This window comes from Tyto alba, unplaced genomic scaffold, assembly GCF_018691265.1.
Source record: "Tyto alba isolate M040663 unplaced genomic scaffold, T.alba_DEE_v4.0 Super-Scaffold_41, whole genome shotgun sequence".
NCBI classification, from domain to species: domain Eukaryota; kingdom Metazoa; phylum Chordata; class Aves; order Strigiformes; family Tytonidae; genus Tyto; species Tyto alba.
The window spans coordinates 7,052,736-7,080,193 of NW_024881317.1; the positions used below are offsets into that span (position 1 = coordinate 7,052,736).

At 54.1% G+C, this 27,458-nt stretch overlaps 1 protein-coding gene and 1 long non-coding RNA gene across 2 annotated transcripts; one reads left to right on the top strand and one right to left on the bottom strand.

Moving 5' to 3' along the window:
• The first annotated feature begins 585 nt into the window (after positions 1-585).
• Positions 586-27,284, top strand: RGMA (repulsive guidance molecule BMP co-receptor a). Its single transcript, XM_032994317.2, has 4 exons — positions 586-771; positions 8,159-8,274; positions 21,035-21,546; positions 24,102-27,284. The coding sequence occupies exons 1-4, from the start codon at positions 758-760 to the stop codon at positions 24,801-24,803; spliced, it is 1,344 nt and encodes a 447-aa protein (XP_032850208.2). The 5' UTR covers positions 586-757; the 3' UTR covers positions 24,804-27,284.
• On the bottom strand, positions 6,417-7,771 carry LOC122154573. The gene is made up of 2 exons (XR_006166615.1): positions 7,689-7,771; positions 6,417-7,214 (listed from the first exon to the last, which is right to left on the bottom strand). It is a non-coding gene; the product is annotated as an uncharacterized LOC122154573 (long non-coding RNA).
• Positions 27,285-27,458: the final 174 nt, after the last annotated feature.

Here is a 27,458-nt window from a genome sequence, read left to right on the forward strand (position 1 = left end):
GGGGTGCACCCGCCCACCCCACCCCAAACCCCGCTTCCCCTCCATACCCTCCCGCTGCAGGTGGAGCATCCCCACCCCTCCGGGAAGGTCTGTACCCTGCAACCCCCCCTCCCCACCCCCCAGCCCTGGCTGCCTGCACAGGGAGATGGGGTGGTATGGGGGGGGGGGGGGAGGCTTGCAGCAGGGGGGACACCCCCCGCCCTCCCCTTTCTCCTGGCCGGGGGGCTGCGCCTGCCCTCCCTCCGCCGCTGCAAGCTCACGACGCTTCTCAGCGTGTGCGGAGGGAAGGAGGGAGGGAAAGGAGGGAGGGAAGGAGGGAGGGAGGGAAGGAGGGAGGGAGGGAAGGAGGGAGGGGACGTCTCTATCTGGCTCTATCTCCTCCGCAGCCTCTCACATGCTCCGGGAGGGCGATGCGGCTCCCCGCGTCCCGCTGAGCGAGGCCGCGCTGCACCGCGCCGGGGCTGCCCTGCGCAGGGCAGGGGGGGCCGCTGCACCCCGCGGTTGGCCATCCCCCCCCCCCCCGCCCGCCCGCCCCCCCCCCCCGCCCCCCACCCCACCCGCCGCCCCCGCCGCCCCCCGCCACTTCTACCCTTGGCGGTTTTGTTTACTATTATTTGATTTGATTTGGTTTTCTTTGATTTCATTTCCTTTTTATTTCCCCCCTCCCGGAAAGAAAAAATAATATATATATATATATATATTAACATAAAAAGCCGCCGCTCCCTGCACCGACCCCCGCGGCGGGCTGGAGAGGCTGATGCGGCCGCTAAGGTAAGCGGGGCGGGGGGCTGCGCGGGGCCCCCCCGGCCGCATGCTGCCCCCGGCTCCCTGCATGGCCCTTCCTCCGCGGGACCTGTTGAGGCTGTCGCTCCCGGTCCCCGGCTGCCTCCCCCCCTCCCGAGCTGTTTTTTAAGAAACCTCGATCCTTCCCATTTTCTCTGCCCAGCTCGCTCCCTCTGTCCGGCTTGTTCCTAGCCTGGCGTGCATGCGGTTATTCATTTATCCTCCCTTCTGATGGTTGCCACTAAAAATGCACCCCGCTGGGCTAAGTCGGTCGAGTAATTCCTTGCAGACCACTGATGGGAACTGAAAATACCCTCCCCTCTCTTTTCCCCTTTCCGTTGCTCATCGCGGGGCTGGTCGTGATTATCGAGACCGGAGCGCTTCGTTTGGGCAGACACAAAGCTTTCCCTTAACTCCCGTCGTTGCAAAGCGCTGGGGTGTTTGCAAGCTCCGAGGGAAAGAAGGAGGGGGGGGGGGGGTGGGATGAGGTGTGTGACAGCTGGACAGATGTGGGACATGGGCAGGGATGGCCACATCTGTGCGCAGGGAGAGGATGGGCAGCTGGAGCATGTGTGGCCGGGGGGGACTTTGCTCCTGATGCTCTGAGTCCATAAATCGCCGACAGCCTCAGCCAGGAGCGGGTGTGGGGGGGAGTTGGTGGGGGGGTGGACAGAATACAGCCCCCAGGCAGGACTTTTCAGAGGCACCAGCTAGAGCAGCCCCTGCTGAGGCTTGCTTCCTACTCTTCGGACCTGCACGTTGCCCTTCCTAAATATTATATACATTTAAGGAAACCGGGCTGTGTTTGCAAGACAGGTGCTTTTTGTTGTGGTGGTGGTTGCAAGGCAGGAGATGAAAGTTTGGTGTTGTTTTGATGTGATTCTTGATTGCTGCCTGTTGGAGTAATTGCATCGCAATTGCTCAGAGGTAGAATCAATTTCCCCAAATTGAGATTTTAATGGGAGCTCGCAAGCTGCTGTTATGTCATGTGGTTTAAGGCGGCGTTGGATTGCATTTATTTTATAAACTGGATACTTTTGCAGACGGCGCAGGGATAACAGCACCACCCAGTGGGGCCGCAGCCCAGCCCAGCCCAGCCCAACCCAGCCCAGCCCAGCCCAGCCCTAGCCCGAGTCCCAGTCCCAGCCGTAGTCCTAGTCCTAGTCCCAGACCCAGCCCTACTCCCACACCTAGTCCTCGTTCCAGCTCCAGTCCTAGTCCCAGTACCAGCCTCAGTCCTAGCCCTATTCCCAGTCCCAGTCCCAACCCAGCCCTTGCCCTAGCCCTAGCCCCAGTTCTAGTCCCAGCCCCAACCCTAGATCTAGTCCCAGCCCCAGTCCTAGTCCTAGTCCCAGCCTGAGCCCCAGCCCTAGTTCCAGCCCAGCCCAGCCCCAAGCTGGGGACACTCGGGAGGACTCCCAGTGCCACCTCGGAGCTGCTCCCCCTTCACTAAAACTCACGGTTTCATTTGTGGAAAAACCTGTAGAGGTGCTGGATTAAAGTTGTTTGGTTGTTGCCTTTTTTTTTTTTTTTCCCCCCCCCCCCAGTAAGAAGAAATGTCTCTCAGATAATCAGGAAAAAGTTTTAAATCAGTTGGTGACACTGTCACTTAGTGTTTCATGACTGAGAGCACAGGAAAGGTGTCCTGTGGTGGGTTGTATTTCTGGCCACTGCTGTCAGGAATTGACAGAAGGGGACCTGGGAGAGGTGGTTGGGTTTCACAGCGCTTTTTCCATAGGATCCTTCAAACACCCGTTTCTCAAAGGGCTGAAGGTGTAGATTTGCAAACACTCGACACCATCTCCCACTTTTAAATGAGATCCAGGAGATGTCCTTAACTGACCTGTTAGTTATAGGGAGGGGAATTAGGGAGCTATGTTTGCACTTTCTCAAGATACCTGTAGCTTTTAAAAGCAGCAGAGAAAGACTGGCCCATTACAGTGACTGGTTTCTGTCTCTGCTGATAAACACCCAGTTCTCTGCAGTTCTTCTGTGCTGTTCATTTTTTGGCAGTTCAGATTTATCCATCTCTTCTTCTGAGCTGACATTTGGCCATTTGAACTTGCTCTTGGGGACCTCCCAGCCTACATTCTTTTATTATTTTAGAGGGGAGCCCAGATGTGAAGAAGATACACTAAAGAGATATTGCTCGATATTTACCTCAAAGAGAAGACTGGGCCAGGAAGACCAGCTCCCTGCAGAGAACTAAATATACAGATGGTGAATTCCAGCCAGCCCTCCAAACACTGCCGAACAAGGGATGGTTACATGCTCCCATCTGTAGGAGTCAGGCCTCACCCCACAGGGCTTTGCAAGCAAGGGAAAGGGAGAGACACGAATGAATGCCACCAGTCAAAAAAAGTTGACGTGATGAACTCTATTTGCCTGAAAATATCCCTGCCTGTTTTGCTTTCTGTCATGGGTGAGCCTGGAAGTTTTCCACCAGCCCATCTTCCCTTCCCTTGTCCAGTCGGGCTGGTTGCGAGCGTTTAAAAGTGATTTTAGGGCTGTGAGCATGGAGCAGGCATTTCAAAGAGAGAGCCCACAGCGGGGATACTCACGGTGACTTCAGTTGGGGCTGCTGTTAATCAGTTCATCTGTGGATGCAAAGATGCAGGTCAACAAAGCATTCTTAGTATTTTGTATATTTATTGGTGTTACAAAGCTGTGTTTTATTCCACCCTCAAGCCACTGGCCTCTTTTTACACAGCCAGATTGGCGAGCCTAATGTTCACAGAGGCAGACGTGGGGAGGTGGATTAGCTAAACCAGCAAACCCTTCTCTGCACTTTGCTATGCAGGAGCGGGTCGCTCTTCAAAGCCCAGCTCCGTGCCATCACCTCCGCCTGCCCCGTTCAATTACTGCAAAAGTTCTGTGTAGGGCACTAATGAGATCTTGGGGGGACGCTTTCCCTGCTGGCTGCTCTACCAGGCGTTGTACTGCAAGGCAGCAGGTCAGGAGGGAAGGGGGTTTAGATGTGTACTCGGCAGCTTCGAGGTGGGCAGTTCAGGGAGAGTGTCTGCCAGGGAAACTGTAAAGTGATAAGAAAATTGAATTATGAGTAAAAGGAAGGTCTTTAAAATGAACTGCAGCATTTTCCAGTATTGTAAACATCAGGGGTGTGGCTGTTACTGCAGAAAGACGAGGGGTTTTTCTTGTTCAGAGGTTTTTCCTTTAGTAAGGGGCTGTTTACAGAACAGCTGTTTGGTTTTACTTCCATGAACATTTTGGGATCAGTTGTCAAACCTCCCCAGACAACAATTTGGGGGTTTCCACTCCAAACTTCCTTTCTTCCTCTTTTAGGAATTTGCTTTTTGCTGCTCGCCCCAAACACCTATTATTGCCGAACGTTTCAGGATTGGCTTCCTGCATGGGTGATCACAGCTCATCCCAGCCAGGCCAGGAGCAGCGTTTGTTGAATGCCTTGTCCTGAGGCAGAGCAGGCAAAGGCACGTGCTGAAGCTGTCCGGAGATAGTTGTGTGAAGAGTGGCCACGCAGAAAGTTCATGGGAGAGTCAGGAGCAGGCCAGGAGCCCTGACATCCATTCCTCTAACTACTAGTTACAGTCCTCAGAAATACCCATGTTTACTATTTTAGCCATATAATTACAGGTAGTGAATAATTCCATTAGGAAAGCTGTAAGGGGAGGTATCGTCTGTAAACCTTAGGGTTCAAATTAGACACGTTCGTTCAGCCCCGTTGAAGCCCACAGCCATGCACGGTGTGACGCGGGGCAAAGGGAAGTTCAGAGGAGCGATCCCAGCTGAGTTCCCCCTGGGAACTGGGAATCTCCCTGCTCATCCTGAAAATACCTCGGAAAATGCTGTCAGCTGACCTCGGCCGTGATTTGCATGCCACCCCCTCCGTAATGACACCAAACGTGAGGACCAACGTGCAGGTGACCACCGAGGTGCCTTTGGGCCCCAGAGCCGAGCCGCTGCACAGCGTAACCCCGCTGTGCCTCAGAGGTGTTTGCATTTTAGCGGTGGGTGGTTTCCCACACGCTGTTTGCAAAGAGCGTTGGGCTCGGCGCTGCCTAACCGGGAAGCCCCGGCCGAGAAGGAAAGAAGCTGGGGAAAACGCAGTCACCCCACGTTTCCACACCTCCGTATCCCCATTAAGCAAGGTAGAGATCCGAATTTCACCCAGCCTGTGATTCAGTAGGTGATTTAAAGCTAATCAGAAAGGTGAAGGTTATTTGAAAAACGTGGAAGGGGGAGCAGGATTTCAGAAACGCACCTTATTTGGGGCCTTTTCCTGCTCTGCAGTTACGGTTTGGACACATCTGTTGTTTTCTCCAGCAAAATCCGCTGCTTTGATCAGTGCCAAAAACAGCAATCCCATTTGCAATGCATGATGCAACTGAGCAAAATCAAGGAGAAATTTTTACAAACTGGAGCCAGGGGCATCAGTCCGTTGCTTTGTGGCAGCGCAGTTTTCCCTATGCCAAAGGCAAAAGTTCCGACAAGGGTCTTATTTTAAAAATAATGCTTCAAACGGGATTCCAGTCTATCATTGCAGTGTGTCAGCTTGCTGCAAAACAGCAGTACCGAAGTGGCGCTTTAGGTCAAACAATCAAACCAGCCTTGCAGCGGCTATTTAGCAGCTGGATTTTAAAAGATCATAATCCAGATAGTTTTTTGAGTTGAAAATAAATGGATCGTGCTCTATGTCATTAGCCAGGATAGTAGCAGAAGTGATGTTTTTTCAGACTGATATAAAAGCAAAAGTTGCATTGCAAGAGGACAGGGTGAGAGCAAGAGGGAGGGATTTGGGGTCTGAAACCCCATCCCCTGGATCCCTCCCCCCTGCCTGGGCTCTCCCCAGCTCATGGACCCTCTCCCTCTTCCCACCAGGCTCCTTCCAGCCTCTCCAGGCCCCTTCCAGCTCCAGCTGCCTACACATCCCATCAGCAGGCATTTCTTCTTGGGTGGTAGCAGCAGCTGGCAGGGTTTGGACATACTTGCCCCTGTTTGACATCCCCCACAAAGAGGTGCTTCGGGTAGGCGTTCCTCCCACACTGCCTGTGCTACAGGTCTGGATCCGGCCTGCCAGCTTTCATCTCCTGCCCAGCTCAGCCCGGTCTGGCAGCTCTTCTGCACACAGAGCTCCTTCTGACTTTAGTGGACATCATCTGAGTGCAGCTGTAGGAGGATCAGGACCAAGACAGATCTCCAGTCAAGCAGGCAAGGCCCCAGGATTTTTTGATCCCATCTGGGTCCCAGATGGAAAAGCTTCAACATTTTACTTCCAGTTGCAGCCTGGATAAAGCCCCAGTGAAGCTCCTCCTTCATTTGGAGGCAAGGGGGCTCAAATTCCCCGAGGAGAACTAGAGAGATGTTGTTAGATCCCTTTGCTTCATGGATATTTACTCCCACCTCCCTCACCTTCCATTCCATGGGATATTTGTTGTAGCTGAATCACAGATTCGGTCCACAACAGGAGGAGATCACAAACTCTTCCTGGAGACTTTAAGCTATCAGAGCATCCTTAAGGGTCACTGTGAGGCAGAAGAGAGGGGGATTTCCAAGGACAACTAGAAGCAAAGTCAAGGAGCATCCCTGGCCTATGCCAAGCTACAGGGGGAAAGACCCACTGTTAAAGGGCATTTAAAAAGCTGGGAGACGAGTTGTGTAAAACAACCAGCATCCTTTTATTCTTTGTATAAGATCCCCAAGAGAAAGGAGATGAAACATTGGGATGGCAAGGGGGCACTCAATCAAAGGAGGGTTAATGATCTAAAACAGGGAAGCTAAAGCATATTAATTAAAGCGTATTACACCCGTGGGCACTCTCATTCAGAAGTGAAGTTGTCTTAGTTCACAGTGGCTAAAACACCCTTATGAGAAATTTGAAGGAGATCCAAGTTAAGGGGATGCCTCCCACCTGACCCAGCCCTTTCCTGGGGGGAGCAGACCCCTGGGGTGGCGGGGCTGCAGATCCAACCCGCTCCTCCTCATGCTGGGGCATCGCAGGAGGTGGAAATGGGCTGGATTTTGAAGCCCAGCAGGCAAATGCCTGTGTGCTTCCAGCTGCTGCTCCATCTACATGGTCGGTGAGCGGGGCGGGCACTCCCAGGACTGCTGTGTGCCCAGGGGCTGCCCGGAGGGTCCCTAAGGGGTGGGTTACAGAGCGAGACCCCCCAGGACAATTGTACCAACACAACTGGTGAGACTTTCCCCCAGCAAAAGCTGATCATCCAGGTCTGGTGGTGCAGACTGGTCGGTGGTGGAGGTCCTGAGGGAGCCTAGGTACACGTGGGTCCTCTCCATCAGTCCTCGGCGGGCCGGCAGCGGGATGCAGGGACCCCCCCAACAGTCATCCCCCCTTTCTGAGGAGTGTCGTCTAACGATGAGGATCTATGAGACTTGCTCTTTCTGAGTTGTCTGAACTTACTTCACCGCTGCCAGTGCCGGTGCGGGTGAAAGACCTGGAAAGGTTGTGAAATGCTCCCACCTCCTCCGCAGCCAGGGCTGGGACAGCGTGGAGGATCTCCCTGTGCCGGGGGTGGGGGGGGCCATGCCCCTGTGGGCCGGGGGCCCGCAGCATCGCTCCCATGATCCCTGCCCCGCACAAGCTGCCCAGCATCTCCCTGCCTCAGTTTCTCCCCCTCTGCCGTACAACGGCCTCTTTGCCCCCGATTTGGGGGAAATCCCAAAGTGCTCTCGTTAGGCCCACGGGAAGGCGGCAGGGAGGCTGCGCCGGGTGTCGAGACCCCAGTGGAGTGGGAGAAAGCCGCTCGCTCAAATCGCAACCGGGCTGCGATGCACGTCGGTGAGGAGACGGGGCAAAACCTCCCGAGCCCTCCCCATCCCGCGTGGGACCACGGCCACCTCAAACAACACCCCCCCCCCCCCCCATCCCCTTCCCCAGAGGGTTCGGTGGCTCGACCCACAGCACTAACCCCCCTCGCCCGGGTCTTCCCAGGGTTTTTCTTCCTCTCCCTCCCGCGGCTGCGGTGCGCAGCGCCCGTCCCTCCGCCCCTTCCACGCCGCCGGAGGAGCGTGGCCGGGGAGGCGGGCGGAGGCGGTGCAGGGAGAGGATACAGACATTGGAAGGCAGCCGGGATGATTGATGGTTCGGGCTGTTTTGTAATGGGAGGGGAAAGAGAGAAGGAGAAGGAGGAGAAAAAGTCTGTGTAATCTTTCAGTGCGGAGGCCACCGAGCCCGAAGCTGGGGCCGCCCGTCCCTGCATCGCTCCGCGGAGCCATGTGGGGCTTTTGATTTTATTTTTTTTTCCAGTTCTTTCTTTCGATTGATTTATTTTTTCCTCTCTCTTTTTTTTTTTTTTTTCCTCCTTCCTCTCTTCCCTTCTCCTTTTTTTTTTTTTTTTTTTTTTTTTTTTTCCTCCCCCTTTTTAAACTCTTCTTCCAGGGAGAGGATAGTGGTTAAAGCTCGAGCTGGATGGATGGGTATGGGGAGAGGGGCAGGATCCACAGCCCTGGGACTTTTCCAAATCCTCCCTGTCTTTCTCTGCATCTTCCCTTCAGGTAAGGAACAGCCTCTTTATTTTGAAGAATATTTTCCTGTATTTCTCAAAGCCCTTGGATAGCCGCCTCTGTTCCCCCTGTCTCTGGGCCTCTTTCTCTCTCCCTCTCTTTGCAGCAGTTTGCCACATGTTTAAAATAAGCAAGTGGGGCTCAGTTTTGGTGTGTGCTCCCCCTCCATTCCCTTTTCCCCAAGCAATTGCGGTGAGTGTTTTTCCTTGACCTCATCTTCTTTGTCTCCCTGCTGCCTCATCCCACAAGGAAGGAGATGGTCGAAATCAAAGCAATTCCCGGCGAAGGCAGCCGGGGGTCGTTTCTGACAGCGGCAGGCAGGTTACGTTGTTCTCCCGTTCCCGGGTGTGCTCTGTGCCTTGAGAGTAAGGGGGGGGGACACCCGCACAAGAACACCCCCGATGCCAAATTTCTGCCCTTGAATGCAGTGGGGGGGTCCCCGCTCCGCGGCCCCCACCCCACCCCGGGGAGGGGAGAGCGGCTGCGGAGGGGGTGAAGAAGGTGGTGGTGGTGGGTGTGTGTGTGTGGGGGGGGGGGTCGTTGCTTTGTGATATCGGGAAGGTCGCGTGTCCGTGGGGGGATTGCACGGCCCCACGGCGCGGGGAGCGCGGCCCCGGGGCTCACCTGGGCCAGGCAGCGCGGCGGAGGATGCGCGGAGCGGAGCGGGCTCCCCCTTCTCCGCGCTGCCCCCCCTCCCTTCCCAGCCTCGGCCTGGGGTTGTTTTGTTGTTTTTTTTTTTTTTTTTTTTTGGGGGGGGCGGGGGGGAGGAGGGGGGCTTAGCACCATTATTCCCTTAGAAAATTAATTCCGGCCGGGCCGGGAGGTGTTGAGCGCTGTCCGAGGGCGGGATGGCAACCGAGCGGCGAGCATCGGCTCCCCCGGCCGAGCCCCCGCCCTTCCCCGCGCCCCCCCGGCCGCTCGCACCTAGTGCTGGTCTCTGCCTCCCCCCTCCTCATCCCCGGTTTGTTTGTATTGTGTCAGAAAAGGAGAGAATTTCAGAATTACAGCTGAAAACGCCATCTGTTTCCAATGAATCCCCCATAGTTTTTCACAATGTTTTTGGCAGATCTCTGCCTGCAAATTCCTTCAAGCCCTGAGTGCTTGTTTTTGTTGGGGGAGGGGAAACCCAGTCCACAGAGGCGGATTTGTTCCTTCCAAAACTCTCCAGTTTCTTTACCTCCTTTTTTTTTTTTTTTTTCATTTGCAAGGGGGGGAAAGGAGAGAAAGCAGGAGGGAGAAAGAAAAGCTCTAAACGCTTAAAACTTGCCGTGTATCTTTTTAGCTTAGTAAAACTTTCCCTAATTTTTTTTTTTTAATTTATTAATTTTAAAATCGCCTCTGCCTTTCTTTTGCATAACCGTAGGTGAAGCAGTCTTGCACACACACGTAGTAAATAAATAAATAAATGCTTTACGCCCTTCCTCCCCCCTTTGCCCTCTCAGCCCTGTTGCAGGAAAGCAAACGCTGCCCTTAGCACTGAGGTGTCCCTCTGGACCCCACTTCTCCCAGGGGACTTCCCAGAAAGCTGGAAGCCGAATCCCCCCCTTTTTTTTTTTTTTTTTCCTTTCTGGAAACTCTGGAGCTGCTCCCATATGCGTTGCTTAACGCCCTTTTCGGAGCGGTTGAGTTGCAAAGCGTTGAGGCTGTGAGATTTACGGTGCAAGAAAGAACTTGATAGGAGATCTGGCTGGCTGCTTTGTTTGCTTCTCCCTTCAGCAGGCAAATAAGGTGCAAGGAACTGGCAGAACGAGGCAATCCGGGGCCCGCAGGAGCAGGGCACAGGCAGAGACAGTGCTCCCCATGCACAGGGCTGGGAGCACGCCGGGGGCTCTCCTTAAAAGCTTTTTGGGATGGGAAGGTAGGAAAAAGGGGGGGATTTATTCCCTGGCATATCCTTTGCCCCTTTTTCCCCTGTGCTTCCTGGGAATTTGTAGATTCCCAGCAGGTTCCCAGCCCGTCTTGGGAACCCTGGGTGAGCGGGGCCACTGGAGGCTGCCCAAGTGGGTGCTCAGCGTGTCAGACCAGTGCCTCGCCGAGTCCTGCCCTCTTTATTTATTTGCTTAACCCCCCACCCCGCTATGTGCACACCCCGGGCTGGATTCCCACTTCTGCTGCTCTCACACCGATGGCTTCACCCCGTTGCCTCCTGGGCGGTCCCGGCCGTCGAGCACCCTCAGACTGGGGGTGCCGGCGTTGGTTCCCCTCTGCGTGGGTCCCCCCCCTCACGTGGGTCAGGGTGACCGCCGAGCGTGGGGCGGCTGGGGAAGGAGGTTTGGGCAGAGCAGGCCGCTGCTGGCAGTTTCCCTGGCAGAAGTCCTGCTCAGGGCTTGTGCCAAGTCCCAGCGTCGGGTGCTCATGGGCGCTGTCCGCCCCCCCCAGCTGGGACCCTCATTTCCCCGGGGTGCTCGGCTGACCCCCACCTGTGCCTCCCAGTATGGACCATGCTGAGTTTTCTTGCAGATCCTTTTGTACTTTCAAAACCTGGCCCTGGGTGTTTTGCCCCAGAGGGTAAGCCTTGCTTTTTCCACTCCACTTTGCTTTGGCTTTCCCTGTTCGTCTTCAGCTTTGGTTTTTCGGCTGCAATACGCTCCTGCCTCCAGAAAAAAATTGGGATTTTCTGCCTTCAGTCCATCTGGGTAATGCAGTTGATTCTAGATAAGGATCCATCCCTACTGGAGGTGTATCGGTTCAGTTGATAAATGGCTTTTGTCTCAGCGGCAGGGAGGGACGTGATCGCAGCATTAAGCCGAAATTGAGAAGAGGGGTAGGGACGCTGTTAAAACCTCCCCAACACTGCAAACAGGGAGCTGGGCCGGGGGCCGGGGAAGGTGGCAGGAGGGGAGGAGCGCGCCTGTACGGGATGTTGTCAGGGCAGAGAAGAAGGGAGGGATTCAAACGTAAACCTGGAAATATTTTGGCCTCCCTCTTTTGTTGCTCACACAGAGCTGGTCTCCTACTTGGAATGGGGACTTCTCTGTGACTGCCAGCAAGGCTCATTGTGGGGCTGAAAGGAGGTGCCTTGTTTTTAATGCAGATGGGGTGGATATGTTGCTTTTTTCCACAGAAAATCCTGACATTCCCAACCCTTGGTTAGTGGGAACGGGGGGATATTAAGAGTGACTGTGGGTTTATCATGGCAGAGGCTGAGGTTTCCTTCTTTGTGGCCCGAACAGCTGTGCTGAGTCGGATGTGCACATGAAAGTGCTCGCAGGGCTGGGCAGCCATAAAAACTTCCTAACCTGGGGGCTCAGCTCCATCTCTGCACCAGCCTGCTGTCCCTGGAGAGCCGGGCAGCAGCGCTGGATCGGGCCCCAGAGACAATGAGTTTTGCGGTCGCTCTTCTGACTCCCTGATGAGCACATCCCATGAAGCAAGCACAGGCTCTGGCAGGGTCAGGCATGACCCAAGTGAGCCCCACCTCAGCCCATCTGTCCTTCAGGGACCCCCCCAGCCGAGCCATACAGCTCCCAAGGGGTGAGCATTAGGTGGGACAGCAAAGAAGGTCAAAGACAAGGGGGGGTCTGGTCCATCTGGATGTGTTTGATTGGGTTTGATTTGCGTTGGAGCGGACATCAAACTTGGAATAAGGGGGAACGTGGGATGCCAGGACCAAAAGACCATCGGGGTCCCAGGTGGTTTGGAGGGGGGCTGGGGTGAACTCAGGGCTGCTGCAAGCCAGGAGTGATGTGTGCTGGGGCGACAGGGAAGGGTTTTCAGGGAGGGTGGGGGATGCTCGGAGATGCAGCTGTGGAGGGGCACGGGAAGGGGGGTGCCCTGGCCTTTTTCTGGCTGTTCTGGCAAATTCTGTCCTGATGCTGCAGAGCAGGAGCGAGCTGTGCAGGCAGGGTCCTGCCTGGCCGTGCACGGCACCCGGAGCGCACTTGTAAGAGGAGAGCCCCTAAATGCCTTTAAAAAGCTTTGTACCCTGCACTTGGCAACTACTGGGATGAAAAGAAGAGGATATTTATTCCCTCGTCCGCGAGCTCTCAAAATAACAGGGCGTTCGATTGTAGCCTCAAGATTGCTTTGCACTCAAGTGCAGCCCGGCTGAGTAAATCACTGCTTCACCAGCTGAAATTCCTGCAGCAAGGGGGAGAATTGAATTATGGCCAACTGCAAAACCAGATGCCATCCCCTTGATGAAGTCATCGGGCTCTGACTGCGGAGAACAAGCTGGCTCCTACACACACGCAGCCCTCGTAGGCGCAGACTGAGCTGCTCTGTCTAACAGCCTGGCCACGGTGTGCGGGGCAGCCGGAGGCTGGTGTCCCTGCAGATGTGAGAACAGTAAGTCCTTCAGGGTGGAGCACCAGAAGGGTGTCAAGTCCCACTTTCCGCTGCGTGAGCATCCAGGGGAGTTTGGCCATTTAATTCCCAGCAAGCAGAGCTATCCCTGCATATACGGGGATTTTACGGGTCAGGCAGAGAGCAAGCTTCACTTGAGCCCAAAGTATTTTCTCCTCCCTCGGTTTCCTCTCCTTCCTGGACAGCTGTTGACTTTGGTCCCCAAAGCCCTAGTAATGATCTATGGCGTTTTGGTTTTCGCACAAGCTACCTTTTTTTTCTTGCCATGTGACGCACTCCAGCCAACCCTTTCTGAGAGGACGAGGACATGTGGCAGGATGTTTTAGGGATGAATCCTGGCTCTGGGCTTTGCCAGCCCACAGTGATGTGAGAGCATCGCTGTGCTGGGGATGGAAGGGTGCGGAGCAGCAGGACTGAGGGGGGGGGCTGCGTTCCAGTTAGAAAGTTACTTTTTGTCTTAAGATTAAAACCTGAGCCCAGGAGGCCATCAATCAGATGTATTTAAAAATAAATAAACCTCTGAAGGTCTGTGGCTGTGAAGGAAGAGCAGATATTGTGGCTTCCATGGGGCACGAGCGATGGGGAGCGAGCCTGGTGCCGGGTGGGAGCCCAGCCCGCAGGAGGGGATCCACTAGATTCCCTGCATCCCCAGGTGCTGCTCCAGCGTCGGTGGGGTGCCCGTGTGGGTTTTCGGTGGTCTCATGGGGCTGCTGCCTGCCAGCCAGGCAGCTGCCACCCCACGCCCTGCGCGCAAACCAACGCCTCCGATTGAGATGCCGCAGTTTTTTGGCAGGCGTTTAATTGTATAAATTTGCCTCATCCAGATTTATGTGCTCCGGGCTTTTCTCCATCTCCTCGTTTCGTGTCTCATTTACCTCTGCGTTTGAAGGGTTGAAATTTCACAAGAGCACGGCAGAGATGATTATTCCTAGAGGGAATCCACACCTGTGAGCAGAAAGCGTTTCCCTGCCAGCCCCGCCGCGGCCTGGGTGAGGGGGAGGAGGGCGAGGGACCTGCTGCCACACCTGGGGGGCCCCCGGGCGCAGGTGGGTGGCAGCCGTGCCTTCAAAGGCACCCTGGGAAAACAGCTTCGGCGTAGGGAGAGGGATGTCTGCTGGAAACCCGAAACACTCGGCAATGGGGGTGGCTGGCAGAGGTGGCCTTGTCCAGGTACTGCTGCTTCAGAAGGATGGGGACATGGGTGGTGTTGGCTCGGGGAGGAGGCGGAGGGTGATGCTGCATGCAAGGGGTGAGAGCGCGTCTCCACCTTTCTTCCCACTGGGCTCATCTTGAGTGAAACCCTTCACATCCTCGGCGTCCTCATCTGTGAAATGGACCGTTCCCCTCGAGGAGATTTACCGGCTCTTGAGATCTGTTGGTGAGAGCAGCTGGGCACTCCCCAGCTGGGAAAGTCAGGTGTGCAGCTCCGGCATGGCTTTCCAGCCCGCGGCACGCCGTGGCGGGCAGCCAGCTTCGTTAGCACCCTTCTGCAGATGGAGAATCAGAGGAGAGCTCTTCCCTCCCTCCTCATCCTCCATCCACCAGCTCATGGTGGAGAAAACCTTCATCCTCTGCACTATCCACCAGCGCTGCTTCCTCTGAGGAGGTAAAAGCTCAACGGCTGCAGCAAAGGCAACGCTGAAGCCCGAATCCCAGGATGAAGTTTTAAGAGCAAAGTCAGTGACTCTGTTGCTGCTTTGGCTGTAAATGCTGGTTCCTCCTTTCAGCCCATCATGCCTCCGGAACTTCCCAAGATTTGCCAGTAATTCTCAGAGCAGCATCACCAGCTGCTCATGGCCCCGGCTACCAGCTCCGTGGTTGATGCCCTCTCCGATGGTGTCTGCTCACCCATCTCCCTGGAGGGGGATGTCGAGGTGAGCCTGGAGGAACAACACTGGCCGGGAGGGCTGGGGAGAGATGTATTCACCCCCGCTAAGCATGCCGGGTCAGCAGTAAGCTGACTCTCCGAGCCAAAAGAGCTGACTAAGTGACAGGAACGATCAAGGGCTCCTTCGGCAGCATCCAACGGTTTGTGCCGTAGCTGGTGAAGACACTGACTCTGCTTTTTTCCTGCCTGTGCTTGCCCTGTGTCTCCGCAACGCCTCGAGAGGAGAGATGGGGGGCCGTGTACTCTTAGGACAAAAGGGAGTTGGTCATGGCGGGTCCTGCAGATGCGTTAGTGAATGACACAGGTTGAAATGAGAAAACTCCTTCTCTGTCCCTCTTTTGATTTAAAGGAACTGGAGGAAGCTTTTCCCCATCATCCTCTTGGGCAAGACAGGGACTGGGTTAAAAGGAGCCGCACAGATTGAGGTGTGTGCTCAGAGACATCTCGAGTCACTATCAGTACTCCCTTTGCCTGGATTTAATGCATCTGCTGCTTTTGCCAGTGGAAGAGAGCACAAAACCCGGGCCCCAGGGTGGAAGGTGGCCCCTCTGAGCCAACCTCCCCATGCACGCCCTTGCAAAATATGAGCTCCAGCGCTTTAAGAGAGTCAGGTTTATTTTTCTCCTTCAGTTCCCTCCTCCCAGTCCTCCTCCCCCTACTTCAGTGCAACTGAAACCTGATCTAATCCCTTTGCACATGGGTAATTTATTGGTCTATTGGGCTTTTCTTGATGGCAAATTGCATTGTCTTTCTTCCTGGGTTGAGGCTTTGGAGCAGTTTGCTGCATTCCTGCAGCTCTTTTCTCAGGGCTGATCTTTCACACCCCCTCTGAGCACAGTCAAATCAGTTTTATTGGGCCTCTTTGTTATGCAAACAAGGCAATAATAACCAGGCTATTATTCTGCAAGATTGTGCTTGATTAACAGTTCAAAGGAGGTCGCTGGAAGAGCCCGGTGCCGCCATCGCGCACAAATCCTTTCATGAAGCTTGGGTCAGGTGGCCCTTGGGTCTTCCTCACCCCACGGTGCCCGGTGGGGCTGCAGGAGAGCTGCCCCTGCCCCTGACACCCCATCCATCAGGGCTGAGGTCGGCACCGATGGGCTTGTTTCTCTTCCTGGTGCGATGAGGCGCCGGTTGATGCACGTCGTAAAACCGAATCATAGAATAGTTTGGGTTGGAAGAGACCTTTAAAGGTCATCTAGTCCAATCCGCCTGCGATGAACAGGGACATCTTCAACTAGATCAGGTTGCTCAGATCCCCGTCCAACTTGACCTTGAATGTTTGAGGAAGGGGGCATCAACCACCTCTCTGGGCAGCCTGTTCCACTGTTTCATCAACCTCATCATAAAAAATTTCTTCCTTCTATCTAGTCTCACAGCCCATGCGGGCATCAAGGTGTGGGACCAGCATGGCTGGCACGTGGGGTGTCTCGTGTAGACTTCCCTGCTGGGACAGGTGCAGTGTAAGGGGCTGAACACAAAGGGCTGATGTTGTTCATCTCCTCTGTTTTTTCCTTGGACTCCTGAAAACTTGCTGGAAGGGATTGTGTCAAGCAGATTTTTGATGAGCAACGTGATTTATTTTTTTTAAACTTCTGGTGACATGTTGGTGCTGGTGGTGACTGCTGTCCACCCAGGAGCTGAGCAGTTCACATCTCCGTGAAGCTGGTGGATGTTGCTGGTATTTAGCACCTCCAAGAGTCATGCCTTTCCTATTGAGGTGTCAGCATAAATACGTTTATTTAGATTACTTAAATAAATATGTGTTTAGGAGCCTAAGTCTAGGTGCTCAGATCTGAGGCCAAAGGTAATTACGTTTTACTGTGTTCTTCGAAAAAGCCCTTCACTGCATGTGTGAGGCTTGCACATCTACACTTCAATCTATATATTTGGAGAGATGCGGGATGATGTATTTGCATCACGTGTGGGTGATGAAATACTTTCCAGCCTGTTAGTAACCAAAAGGATATTAAACAACATCTCTTAGCAGTGAACGCTTTAAAATTAACAGTTCTGGTTAACACGGACCCAAGAGTCTTAAAAGAATTGGGTTTTGCATACTGAAATTAATTTCGAGTAATTCTCTTTGCTAGAGAAATTACAGAACAGATGAATTGTTGATTTTGTGTTAGTTTTCTGAAAGAGCTTTATTTGGGTAAATGAAATCCAGGTAACCTGACACCAGCTGAAGGGAAAGTAGGGGGCACTGATATTTAAAAGGCTGTTAAAGTTAGATATGTGCATGTAATATGTTTGAACACTTAATTTAACAGTGTGTAATATAATGTACCAACGATGAGGGCAGAGCAGCAGGACCTGGGTCGTGTGGGACCCCAGGCCCCTGAGTGTGTGTTCGGTGGGCCATGGGCTGCTTGCTGGATGCAGGACCAGTGCTTTGCAAACTGGGGAGCTCTGGAAAAGGTCCTGGCCAAACTGCACATCTCGGTGCCCACTGTGGTGACATGTCCCGGCGAGAGGGGCGACCTCGGGAGAGCGTGTCCCGCGGCGGTATCGCATCGCCCGTCGCCGCGGTAGGTTTTGCAGGAAACAAGCCTGCCGGGGGCAGGGCTGATGGTGCGGCTGGGCAAACACCTTCCAGTGAGAACTTAAAAGTGCAAACCGTTTAGCTTATCTAGAGGATTGACAAGTGACTTGATTGCAGTGTGTAAATATCTTTGTGGGAAACATACTGGTTACTAACGGACCTTTTACTGCTTTGGAGAAAATTGCTGGTTCTTTTTATGTCCTTACAATGAAGACAGATAAAATCCACTTATAACCAAGACCCGCGTTTTGTTAAGGTGATAAACTCCTGAAACAGCCCGCTGAGGAGAGGGGTGGCTTTTCAGACCGCACAGACCGCAGAAGTCCTCATGGGAGGTATACCTGAACAAACGTGGGGCACCGGGCTGCGCAGGGGGGGGCTCTCTTAGCCCAGGTGATTTAATGATTTCTTCTGCCTTTAAACGTTCCGAAACTGTTGGTTTCAAAATGCTGAAGAAAATTTTGTCCCTAGTTTGAGTGGCACCGAGGCCTTGAAAGGGGAGGTTGGGAGGTGGCTGGGCTACCAAGGGTTGAAGTCACCTGTCCCCCAGGATGACTTGCGATGGGCAAGGGTGTTGGCATCACCCAGACGCAGGGGTGTCTCACAGATCCCAGGAGAGCATTGCTGGGTGCCTGCTTTAAGAGGGATTTGTTTCCGCGCTAAGTCATCTGTGGTTGAAAAACAGATCCATTGCAAGTCGATGGAAAATAGATTATGCGAAATTGAATAAACATCGTTTCTTGGCCCGGGTACAAATGAGCCTGCCCTGCTGTGCCAAAGCTGCTGCCAGAGGGGGACGAGGCCAGGCGTGCATGTCGGGAGGGGGAGAGGGTCGTGTTCGCTCTCCTCCACATCCTTTGTCGGCCGCGGTCCCTCCCCGTCAGGGTGAGGGGTTTGCCAGTCCAGCGGTGCGGTTGGAGACATGTCTGTGAGAAAGCCCAGGCGTGAGGGGCTGGGGAGGGCGCGCGGCCCCGCTCGCACACCGCCTCTGCCGCTGCGGCACCTGGCTTTGGAAATCTGGCCTTATATGGGGCCCTGAGCGAAACAGCAAAAAGGGGACGGGTGCCAAAACCGGAGCGATAACATCTTAAAGAAGAACGCTCCCTCTTCAGGCCCAGGGAGGAAGGAGATGGGCTTCCCTGCCCATGGTGTTGGGTTGGTTTTTTTTTTTTTAAATTCAGTACCTTATAAAGTCATGCGTGACCCTGGGGCAGTGCGGCAGCGAGGGATGGAGGGTTGGGGGACTGTTTTGCAGCAGCCTGCGCTGCCCGTAGGCTGCCACAGCTCATGCCTCCATCTCCTGCTCCAAGCAAATGAAGCACGTCCATGAAGAGCAGCAGGCTATGGCTTTATTCCTACTAAAAAGTCCCGTCTACATGGCAGTAGAAGGGCTGGAGCAGCCGGTGAGTGCTGCAGCCTGGGCTCTACCAGCTGCTCGCTGGGTGGGATGCTTCTCACAGCGCGTGGGGTGAAGTGGGATGTGTGGGTCCTGCGTGTCCAGGGACATGTCCTCCAGCTCTTCCCGGGGCTGTGCCGGCAAGTCTGTCCGCTGTGACAGCGCATTAGGCCACATGCAACCTCAAGGCATCCTCAAGCTGTACATTAGCATAACTACTAGGAGAGCAGTGATTTTAATTGCCTGATGCCACAACTGTTTGGGATAACCGGCAGTGGTAGCACTGGTCACGATCCTACATGCTTTTTTGACTCCGAGCTTCCACCAGGAGGGTCCTGGGGGATCTGCAAAGCTATGGTTGCAGTCTCTTATCGGAGGGAGTGAGATGCAATTTCCTTATTTTCCACCCTGATAAACCCACACCACGAGCGTCTGGCCCCAAAATGCCCCTGCTTGCATTCCCTGCGCCAGCAAACTCGCTTCTGTCACTCCAACTGTGCTACCATGTGCAATTGCATGCGTTAAATACCATCCCTTACTTCTCCCTCTGAGTTTAGGCACTGTGCTAGCTACAGCATATTGCAACAGCCGTGCTTCAATGTATAGCCTCCACAGCCAAGGCAGGCAGTGCTGGGGAGCTGGGCTTTTCTGCGTGCTGTTAAGAACACATCATTTGAATAGTGTGTCTCGTCTAGGAGAAACACCGAGCAATACACGCCATTGCAAGCCAGCTGGCTGTGATGGGAAGCCCGCTGATAAGCAAGATGTCTTTGGTGAAAAACCACACCGTTGGGGAGGGAAAGAAAGGGATGTGAAATAAAAAATATTTTAAAATTTGATCTGTACATGCAGAAGGCGTAGCAGAATGTGAGCCCATGTCCTGGGTCAAAAGCTTCTTATCAAGTTACCTCTGGTCAGTGATGAGTTAAAGACTTTCTACAGTCTTCTTGCAGGTTTAAATGGGATGCTGCCAAGATGAAACAGCTCCTGGGTTCTTGGTGCTGTTGCTAGCATATGAGTTTATTAAACATGAATTTTAAAACTGTGAGGAACCTGTCACCATTTCCTATTTGCACTTCACTCTTCTTGGAAAGGGAGAGGAGGCAAGCTTGTTTCTTAAAGCTGGACTGCTTAGTGTTTTATAGCCTCGGTCTCCCTTTCTGATTTTCCAGCACCAACTATGTTTAGGTTTCCAGCACTGCAATGTTTAAAACTAAAACATACTGTTTTCCCTGAAACAATACTGGGTTTTGTAACTTTCTTTTTAAACAAATCTGAAATGGTTTTGGCACAGATGCCTTGCCAGCCTCCTTCTAAACAAACCCCGAGACAGCAATATACATGTATGCCTGCAAGAGGCACCACAAAAGCATCTGGAAATGGCGGGGCTTTTCTTCTCATCCTTCTGCTGCCTTTTGTGCCCGAGCCCATTCTGTCTCCAAGCCCTCCGAGGAACTCGATTAAGAGGAGAGGAAGGAAAACTCCATGAATTTTAAGCGGTGTGAGCCCGGGTTCACCCAGCGAGACTCCAAATTGGCACGAGCAGAGCAGTGTCTGGGTGATGTTCAGCGACGGCCGTGTGCTTTCTGCAGAGCTGTGTTCAAGCCTGCTCCAGGGAAGCCACGCTGCCCCGGGGAGCAGACGCTGGGGGAGCGGGGCGGGGGGGGGGGAAAAACAGGATCTGAATTTTCTTTGCCTTCCTCCGCCTTGCCAGCAAGCACTGGGGCTCTGGCTGAGCCCGGCAAAGGTCCTGCTGCCTTTGGCTTTGCCTCTGCGTGGGCAATGCAAGGCGGGTGCGAAGGGGAGGCGGGGGCTCGGCTGGCATCCCCGCACCCTGCCCCGCCGGTTTTTCTCCTCCACCTCTTGTTCTCTCTCAGCGGGCCGTGGTGGGAAACGGCTCCCAGGGCTGGGCAGAGCCGCATAGCAGTCAAGAAAGAGGTTTTTTTGGCTCCTGCTTCTTTCCGGGGAACGGGGACACGGGCAAGCACTGTTCCTGGCACTGCTGCAGCCGTGGGGATGGTGGGGTGGCCGCAGGCTCTGCTGCAGGGCTGTTCACGGCATGGATCCTGCTCTAACCTCCACACGTCGACATGTGGCTGGGGCACAGTGGTCACGCCGAGGCTGGGTTTCCCCGTGCCTGTGGAGGAGGAAATGGAAGGCAGACAGATTTTCACCCTGGTAGAGCTCAGTCTGGACACAATGCACAAGAATTCATGCGGCACAGAGCTTTGAATGTCAAACCCTAAAAAGACATTAAAAACCCCATTGCATTTCCCCCCACATTAATGATTCTGCCTCATCCCCGCTAATGAATACATCCTATTCTTCCCCACCCTGGTTTTCCCCTCCAGGAGCATTCATCTAAAGGCTGGATGCCGTTTCCCTTCTTGGCTTAAATCGAGGCAGATCCCGTTGGTTTCTTTGGCTTTGATGCGTGAGAGTTGGGTCATGTGAGAGGGTCACGTCTGGTGAGCGAGGCCCTGTCACGCGGTAGAGCCGATGTCATGAGTTCGGGCTGCGGGAGGAGGACGCCGGCCTCTTGGTGGGGGTAGAGTTGGCTGTCCCACTCGCAGCCGTGTGAGAATTGACCACCTTGTGTTTTCCTCCCCTCCCGCAGTGACCTCTCCATGCAAGATCCTCAAGTGCAACTCTGAGTTCTGGGCGGCCACGTCGGGCTCCCACCACCTGGGCACGGAGGAGGCGCCCGAATTCTGCACGGCGCTGCGCGCCTACGCCCACTGCACCCGCCGCACCGCCCGCACTTGCAGGGGCGACCTGGCCTACCACTCCGCCGTGCATGGCATAGACGATCTGATGGTGCAACACAACTGCTCCAAGGATGGCCCCACGTCCCAGCCCCGCCTCCGGACATTGCCCCCTGGGGATAGCCAGGAGCGCTCCGACAGCCCCGAAATCTGCCACTATGAGAAGAGCTTTCACAAACACTCGGCTGCCCCCAACTATACTCACTGCGGGCTCTTCGGGGACCCCCACCTCAGGACTTTCACAGACACTTTCCAAACCTGCAAGGTGCAAGGGGCTTGGCCGCTCATAGACAATAACTACCTGAACGTCCAGGTCACCAACACGCCGGTGCTGCCAGGTTCCACAGCCACTGCCACCAGCAAGGTGAGCCTTGGGCATGTCCCCATGAGCAGAGGTGGGCAAGGGCAGAGGTGCTGCAGAACAGCCTTTCTTTCTATCATCTCTCTCCACCGTTTGCACATCTCCTTGGGGAGGGTAAAACCGGGTGGAAGCTCCTCTGAATTTGAGCGTTTGGCCCTAAATATCAGATGCCCATCCTTTCTTTGTCCCCTCCTTCGCTTAAATGGCCTGTGGTTTCTTCCTGAGCACATCCAGCCCCGTCGTGGTTAGCAGGCTGAGATGCTGCAGCTCAGAAGGCCATCGTGGCCAAAGTGGGGGACTGCAAATTAAGAGGGCTCCCACCTGGGGGACTCCAGCTTGCTGTGAACAAACAGCCAGACCGCGAATGATTGTGGCACCTTTTGGGGCACGCTCAAGGTCCAAGCAAACCCAGGACTGCCCTAGCAAGGAGGCCCCAGTTTGCAGGGAAAAGCCTGGAGGGAGCTGAGCTCCTCACACCGCCTTCCCCTCTGCTCAGGTTTATAATTGTGTTTGTGGTTTGCAGCCAAGTCAAGGCATTTTGTTGGGCACAGTCTGTTCTGGAGGTACTTTGACAGCCTAGATAAACACCCTGAAGGTACAAGGCAAACACTGAGAAAACCCAAGTGAAAATGTGCTGCTGTGATACAGCAGGACTTGTGTGGCATGGCCTCAGCTTCAGGAGAGACCTGGAGTTGATGAACTGTTATGTTGCTCCATGGTGCACAAGCTCTAAAGGTAACAGGCTGCTTTTTGTGCCAAAAGAAGGGAGGCTCAGCGGGAGGCATTCTCTTGCTTTTGCAAGATGTCCTGTCCCGCCTTGTCTGGGAGTTCTGCTTCTCCCTATGTGTGGAGAGAGGAGAGAAGCACATGTAGGGCAGGGGCTGCTTCTCAGCTATGGATGTGACCTTTTTAGTCTGAGGCGGAGCTGGCGTTTTGGTTTTAACCTGCCCCTAATAAACCTCCTTAAAGACACTTAATGATGCTCTCGACATCTTACCTATCGAAAGGCATCAAAACCTGCTGAAGCTTGCAAGGAAGTCTGGCTTGAGGAAAGTGGTCCTTAAGAACCCCAGGGGCCTGCAATTTCTAGTCTGGATCTCAGGATCTTAACTGAGCCTTTTCACCCGTTATCTGCCTCACGGGCTTGTGGTGAGGAGGGATTAGTCATGAGATCTGCAGCATGAGCTGTGGAAAGCATTACTGGGCCATTGCTAGAGGACCTTGTGCCGTTGGAAGGGACGGAAGCCTCTCGGTTGGGGCTCTTTGTGTTTTTGCATGATATTCTGTGGTCTACCTTTCTTCCTCCAGCCAGAGGCAGGGCTGGACCCAGAGGAGGTAGCAGGAGGCCCATGCGAGGGGTAGTGAAGCCTGAAACCCAAGACGTGGTGGTGCCTCGTGACGTGGCTGAGGGGGGGGTTAGCAGGGCTGCCGTGGGGCTGGGAGCATCTGGGTACTCAGTAGAGGACTGGGTGAGAGAGGAGGACATTGCTGGGGCTCTGGACAGCCCTGGGCTCCTTGCCAGCGCCAATGGGAGCAGAGGTGCTGGGAGCCACCACCGTGTTCAGCCCAGTCCTTGGAAATTCTCAGTTTTACCCTTGGGGGTGCCTGGCCTGTAGCTGCTGGAGCCATCTCTCCTCCAGCCCTGCCCCACTCTGGCCAAATCTCAATCTGCTCCTTCATGGGGGTCACATGGCGGGAGGTCCCCCCTTACTGCTCCTCCCTCATGGAAAGAGGTGCAAGAAGAAGAGCAAGTCTTCAAGAGGTGAAAGAGGAAGCATAGTTTGCATGGGAAGAAAAGCAAGTTGCTCTTCCTCCCATGCAAACTCTTCCTTCACCTCCTCAAGCCTTCCCCCCAAAGCCAGGTCAGCAAGGGAAGAGCAAATGCTCTGAGGTCCTTCCTCCAGCAAGGGATCCATGTTTGAGCCCAGCCAAGTGTGGGGAGCCATGCTGGGCTCAGTCGATGCCCATATCACCCCTAGAAGGCCCTGCCCACTTGAACATGGTAAAGGTGTGTGTCTGCGGGGTTGCAATGAAGCACGACATGTTCTGAGGCCCGGAGAAGACGACTGTTTGTCTGCAAGTGGCCATGGAAAGGAAGAGGTCCAGCCCTTGGGAGGTAAATGCCATGGGAGCCAGAGGAGAAGCTCCACCACCTCTAAGAGAGTCAGGGCTCATCCTCCTCTGCTGTCTGCCAGGCCCTGGAGGCAAGACAGTGCAGCATGCGTGGGCATGCTGCCACAGGCCTGTGAGTAGTGACACTCCACCCAGCTCCAGCTACAAGGGAGTTCCTGTGTTGGGCTTGGAGATAACAGCACAGATCCAGATGGTGTGTTCAGTCCAGCCTCTGGGTCTTGACTCCATACAAGGTGTCCCTGTCCCTGTGCTGAAGCCGGATGACTACGTCTGGGTGCCTCAAAGTTGGTCATCCTTCTTAGGATGAAACTCCTGGCTGGGCTGAGCAGACAAGTCCTCCACCTCCCATGCCACTCGTGGTGGTGGCCACACGCTCTCAGGTGGTCACTGCTGGCTGTAACTCTGTTCCTTTCCTCTCTCCACAGCTCACCATCATCTTCAAGAGCTTCCAGGAGTGTGTGGACCAGAAAGTGTACCAGGCGGAGATGGACGAGCTCCCCGCTGCCTTTGCTGATGGCTCCAAGAACGGTGGGGACAAGCACGGAGCCAACAGCCTGAAGATCACTGAGAAGGTGTCGGGCCAGCACATTGAGATCCAGGCAAAGTACATTGGCACCACCATCGTGGTGAGGCAGGTGGGCCGGTACCTCACCTTTGCTGTGCGCATGCCAGAGGAGGTGGTCAACGCTGTGGAGGACCGGGACAGTCAGGGCCTCTACTTGTGCCTCCGCGGTTGTCCGCTCAACCAACAGATTGACTTCCAGACCATCCGCTCAGCTCAGGCCACAGAAGGTCGTGCTCGTAGGAAGGGACCCAGCCTGCCGGCCCCCCCCGAGGCCTTCACGTACGAAACAGCCACGGCCAAGTGCAGGGAAAAGCTGCCCGTGGAGGACCTCTACTTTCAGTCCTGCGTCTTCGACCTCCTCACCACAGGGGACGTCAACTTCATGCTGGCTGCTTACTATGCCTTTGAGGATGTGAAGATGCTTCACTCCAACAAAGACAAGCTGCACCTCTATGAAAGGACACGGGATCTGGGCCCGGGCAACATGGCTCCCTCGGGGAACCCCCCTGCCCTCTGGGTAGCACTGCTGTGTTTGAGTCAGTGTTGGTTGTGCTTGTTGTAGGGGTTTGCTCCTTCGCACCGTGGAGAGCAGGGAAAGGGGAGCAGGAGGGAACCAGGGATGAGATGGCAGTGCTGGACAACAGGAGGTTGGATATCAGAGCTGCCTGAGTTGTCCTCAAACGTCAGCCCCTCTCTATGGCAGCAGGTCCTCCACCTTCCCAGCTCTTGCCTGGGAGGAACGTGTTCCCAGCGGGACCAGTCAGAAGTTTTTGCTGGATTGTACCTTCCTCACCTCCCCCTCTCCTCCTCCTTCTCCTCCCAGTAGTGTGGGTGCTGAGGAGCACCCACTCACATCCTTGTAGTGCTCCTCCAGGTCCCAAAGCTGCACATGGTGAACGTGACATTGGCGTGCACGAACGTGGCTTTGTCTTCGGAGAGCAGAGCCCACAAGAAGGGTGCGGAGCAGTGAGATGGGGCCAAGCCTGGCAAGCACAACGGGGCTGGGCTTTCTGCTCAGCGGGGCCATGCTCTGCTTTTCGGGCATGTCCCACTCTTCCTGCAGCCCCGTTGTGGCACACGGTGGTTCAAGGGGCCAAAATGGTGGGGAACGGTCCCACGCTTGCCCGGCTGCTGGTGCCAGGTATCTTCTAGGTGCAAGGAGGACACGTTGCTCAAGCCTCAGCTTGCATTTGCTGTGGTTCGAAGTGCATCTCTTATTTTAGCCAGTTGATTCAGCTGATTCACTCAGTAGTTTTATTCTTGGCTCCCTTGTCTCTTCCTGGATCCACTGAGGACTCTTGATGGCAATGGGAGTAATCTGGCCAGTATTCAAGCGGTTTCTGCAACTTCTGCCCAGCGTTGGATGAGTTCCTCGCACCATTTTTTTCTTCAGTCCCCTAAAACCAGCAGCGGGGAGGCTGCTCAGCGGGAGACCCCATCCACACCTCCCTCCAGCCCTGCACCCACTTGCCTGCCCACAGCTCGGCCAGGCCCTGGGATGGAGCAGGAGTGTCGCACTCTCTTTGTTTGCTGCTAGGTCTCTGCTCCGCTCCTCATCCTGGGGCCACGACTTGCAACCCCATTGCAGACCAGTTGCACCTTAAGCCCTTCTGGGCTTGAATCAGAAATGGGGCAATGTTAGAAATCCAGCCAGGAGATGGGATGCAGCAGAGGACCCCTCACAACTGTCTCCCTTCCTCAAAACCATTGATAATCTTCCCCCATCACGTAGTGTTGCCCATCTCCTCCTCTCCCCTGTTCCTCTGTGGTTCACCTCATTGCTTAGTGAACAAACAGCAAGACCACCTTTGGTCTGCGTCTTGGAGACCTCCTGATGGGCTTCCCCTCCTTTCCTCAAGGGGAAGTTCCCAGAAACAAGCCCCCAAACACATGTCATTCTTGGGGGCATCTCCTGCTCCCAAGGGAGGTCTCTGGGCATAAGACAAGCTAGCACCAAAAGAGGTGGGAACAGGCTACATTTGGCAGTCTGAACTGGTGCCAAGAGGCAGCCTGGTGTAAATACTCAACGTGACTATTCATTGTGTCCTAACAGCTCTAGAGCTCCATTTGTAAAGCAGCAGAGAAATGCAAATTGTGTCAATGGATGTAATTTATATTGTCTCTTTAATATATAGAGCCCTGGCATTGATCTCGTGTGACTGTACAGATGAAGAGTTGTAATTGGTTTTTAAATGTTTAAGGAAAGAAAAGAAACAAAAAGATGTGTTTACTACTTTGCTCCTTGCTTTGTTTGCTGGTGCCCCAGGTATTCTGTTTAGGGCGGTTTTGAAATAAGGATATCACAGTTGAGGCCCTGAGGAGAGCAACCACTGGACCGCAGCACAGGACAGGTTAGTTTCCCAACGCGCTAATTGCTCAGCCAGGCTGACTTGGGCTTTTTGTTTCCTTAAGAAAGAACCAAGTTTTTGTCTTCCCTAGAAATTCAAAACGCAAGTTTTGAAAGCCAAAATTAATCACTGGCTAAGAGGGAACATCTGTTTCTTGCTGTGTTACCCCATAGATAACAGCAGCTGTGCAAAGCATCCCTCTGAAGACACGGTGCTTCTTGAAAGCAGTCTTAGCTGGCCGAGCCACAGCGTGCCAACAACTCAGTACTTCCCTTAAGACTTCCCTTTCCTATAAAGCGATTGCCCTACGGCACGATGTGCTGTGGTTTAGGGGTAATTTCCAGCCAAGGAAAATCTGATAATGGTGTGGCTCATTCCCACTGTCCAGGTGAGCACTCCAGTGGTGGCCGGCCATCGTACAGTGGGTGGGGTATCCCTATTTTAGAAGCAAACAGTGAAGCACTTTATTTTGATTGTGTTTAACCCAGATCTCGTTAAAGGTGAAGTGTGGCCAAGAGAGACCCGACACTTGGAAACAAAAAAAAATACTTAAGCAAAGGCGGGGGTGTGTTACAAGAAGGCCCCCCCACACCTCCTCCCTGCGTTGAGACCCACGGGAGTGTCACCGCGTGTATATACTGTAAATTATTTATTGAGAGAAACGCAAGTAAAGTTTGAGGTTTTTTGACAAGAAATGAGTGGGTCTTGTTTTGTTCCTGGTGTGTTGGATGGTGCTGTTTGCCACGCAGTGTCCAAATGCTGCCCCATTTCTGCGTTCACTCTAAAGCAGCTTTCTTACACCTGTAACCCAAGGAGCCCTTGAGAGCTTATTCTGTCCTAAATTACCCTGAAAATTTCAGCCAAGCGAG

Excerpts from the sequence above, each read along its gene's own strand:
- RGMA (XM_032994317.2), top strand. Across the intron at positions 8,275-21,034 it reads TCTCTGCATCTTCCCTTCAG|TGACCTCTCCATGCAAGATC; the intron begins GTAAGGAACAGC and ends CCCCTCCCGCAG. Across the intron at positions 21,547-24,101 it reads CAGCCACTGCCACCAGCAAG|CTCACCATCATCTTCAAGAG; the intron begins GTGAGCCTTGGG and ends CTCTCTCCACAG.